Genomic DNA, 2,799 nt, shown 5'->3' with positions numbered 1-2,799 from the left:
CAGCTGTACATTACCACTACAACCAAATATGATATAACCTAGGTTGGCTATTCACACAAGGTTAACCCTTGCTGCCTGTAAAAACTGGAACTAAGCGGAAGCCCGGAGAAGACAGGAAAGATGGAAAGTGAGAGAAAGACGAAGGTTGGAGGGAGAGCGAGAGACAGGAAAAGGCAACTGCCGATTTCGCCCGGGTGGGTCAGTCCGGGGGTGCCGTCTACGTGAAGCAGAGGTCAAAGAGGTGTGTTGCCTCCGCCGGGGGGCCTTAAAGGTCCGAACACCCGGCATCGGCTCAACCTCCAGGATCCCCCTTTCCCCGGAAATGGCTAAGCCGCGCGCGGTTAAATGCGGGAGGGTCCAACCCTCGTGTGCTCGGGTACGTGGTGTCGCAACACACCGAACACCTGCTGACGCAGACGCCCCTGCGGGGCAATCAACAGCGGCATGAATATAAACAGCACTCAAGGTTTCGCATTCTTGCCCCTGGTTATGATATTGCCCATCTCATTTTTTTCAAAGGCTGTTCTTTATTCTTTCATGGTCATACCCTGTTTAAATTTGAGGCCCTCATTTTTTAATATTTGGTGAATATATTCTTTATTCATCGGCTTTAAACGAAATGCGTATTCATAATGTGCCTTTATTTACCCTTTCCACTGAACTTAAACAGATGCATATTGATACAAAATTTATTTTCCTTAATACTTCGTTGCGTTTCCTAAATATGCAAACAGCTTATTTTAATTCCTATTTTGAGTTTCGGGTAGACTTGGTCTACTGGATTAATGATTGCTTACATGCGTACATCGTTTTCTGTTTTGGTCACCTCCACTCTTTGCAAGAACTGGCAGCAGGACCCTTACCCGTGCAATCACCATCACCACTGGTAAGCACATCCTTCCTGTCGTCATTTTAACACTTCGGCTTCTGTTGACCTGTTATATGCGCCAGGTTCTCCCCCAATTAACCTTCGCGCGTACGCCAACAAGGCGCACGCGCGACAACGTGCGTCATCCAGCATCCTGGCGAACGGCGGCGGCATGTGCTCCGCCTTCAGTGCAGAGACGGTTGCGCTGGCGTTGGCCAATCGGCGGGTGAGTTGGAGAGGAAATGACTCGTGTGGCGAAGCACGACGGGCGCGGCTGAGGGGTCATTTTCACTCCTTCAGTCGACGACTTCAGACGGTCGCTCCGTTCGCCATGGCAAGGCCTAAGCAAGCCGCCCGTGAGAACACCGGTGGAAAGGCGCCGCGTAAGCAGCTTGCTACCAAGGCTGCTCGCAAGAGTGCACCTGCGACTGGCGAGGTTAAGAAGCCGCGTTGCTATGGGCCTGGGACCGTGGCCCTTCCTGAAGCTCTCCGCTACCAGAAGTCGACAGAACTCATCCGCAAGTTGCAGTTCCAGCAGTTGGCGAGTGAAACGGCTCAGGACCTCAAGACTAACATCCGATTCCAGAGTTCGTCTGTGCTGGTACGCCAGGAGGCCAGCGAGGACTACCTGGTCGGTCACTTCAAAGGCACCAACATGGGAGCCATCGACGGCAAGCGCGTTACCATTACGCGGAAGGACATCCAGCTGGTACAGAGCATCCGTTGCGAAAGTGTACAAGTTCGGCCGCTGTCTGCGCCGCAGCCTCGGTCTTTGGAGCAACTCAAAATGGTAGGGGCCAGTGAGCTATGCAAAAAAAAAGAACGCTTCCAAGGAAAACACTTGCTACACTGATGCCAATCACCTTTGTTGATATGTTGGCTACAGCAACATCCCTTGTTTCAACAATGTCATGTTTTCAAAGTGCATGTTTTCTAACACAGAAGTTACTACGTTATTGTGTTATGTGATAACCTTTGCTGCAGCTTTTATTAGGATGGAAATTTACGAATACTATTTGTTTCTCCCAACAGCAGCAAGTTAATCCTTTCAAGGCGTTTGGGGTCAACAACAACTTTCTGCAGAATAGAGTGCAAGAGGAGTTATTGAAGAAAATGAAGTTCCTCCTGTGAGCTAAAGAACTTGAGGACTGAAATTTTGCACCTTTCTGTATGTATCCTGTGCAATACATTCATATCAGAAAATGCAAAGCTGTGTCAGTGCGTTGAAAATACAATGTTCTCAGTGGTGACCTGCTGCTTCGGCTATGAGCTGCCAACTTGACTTTGACATTAACGGAGATGTATTATCGTGGACAAATTTACCCTGGAAGTGCGAGCGTCAACAAAATTGCATGCCTGTGTTTCAGACCCCTCGAAACAGTGGGTCATATATGGACATTCAGAACGTAGATGTTAGCGCGACTGATCCCACTGATAGAGCACCAGTAAAATTCAGTCGATGCTCGCACGTCGTGGGCGATTTTGTCCCCGATAGTACATTCTCCGAAGAATGAATATGCCCTGTAAAAAGAAATACGGGAAGGACCTTTATTTTGACAGTTATAGTACAGATTCAGCATACAGTGTTCGGTTTTCGAGATACGAAGGCACACGTATTTTGTATTACGGTCTCTCTTTTACGGCTGTCCATCCTACGGAAATGACCGTTCTTTATTCACGGAGAAGCGTTCGGTCACACGCTACCAGCAGATTTGCAGTAAAACCAGAAATTGTTTTTACAGTGTAGCGAGAACGCGCGCACACTTTACGTGAAGTTGGCGAGAACAACAGCGTCTACAGATCGACCGATGGCTCGACGCACTGGCACCGCCAACGCAACCGGACGCGGCCAACGTGTTCCGACGCGCCCGGCGTCTAACGATGCTCGCCGATGTGCCGACATCACCGGACTATAACCACGCTTTTCGAGC

At 49.3% G+C, this 2,799-nt stretch overlaps 1 protein-coding gene across 2 annotated transcripts; it reads left to right on the top strand.

Annotated features, from left to right (window-relative positions):
* Nucleotides 1-1,112: 1,112 nt before the first annotated feature.
* Nucleotides 1,113-2,069, top strand: LOC135908967 (histone H3-like). 2 transcript variants are annotated; one of them, XM_065440826.2, is made up of 2 exons: nucleotides 1,113-1,658; nucleotides 1,904-2,069. In XM_065440826.2, the coding sequence occupies exons 1-2, from the start codon at nucleotides 1,200-1,202 to the stop codon at nucleotides 1,997-1,999; spliced, it is 555 nt and encodes a 184-aa protein (XP_065296898.1). In that variant the 5' UTR covers nucleotides 1,113-1,199; the 3' UTR covers nucleotides 2,000-2,069. The 2 variants fall into 2 exon arrangements, with proteins under 2 accessions (XP_065296898.1, XP_065296897.1); XM_065440825.2 differs by having other exon boundaries at nucleotides 1,119-1,658; nucleotides 1,901-2,069.
* The last annotated feature ends 730 nt before the right edge of the window (nucleotides 2,070-2,799 follow it).

Source organism: Dermacentor albipictus, chromosome 2 (genome assembly GCF_038994185.2).
Source record: "Dermacentor albipictus isolate Rhodes 1998 colony chromosome 2, USDA_Dalb.pri_finalv2, whole genome shotgun sequence".
Taxonomy (NCBI): domain Eukaryota; kingdom Metazoa; phylum Arthropoda; class Arachnida; order Ixodida; family Ixodidae; genus Dermacentor; species Dermacentor albipictus.
The sequence above is the reverse complement of the archived record's forward strand: the minus strand, read 5'-3'. Positions and strand labels throughout refer to the sequence as shown.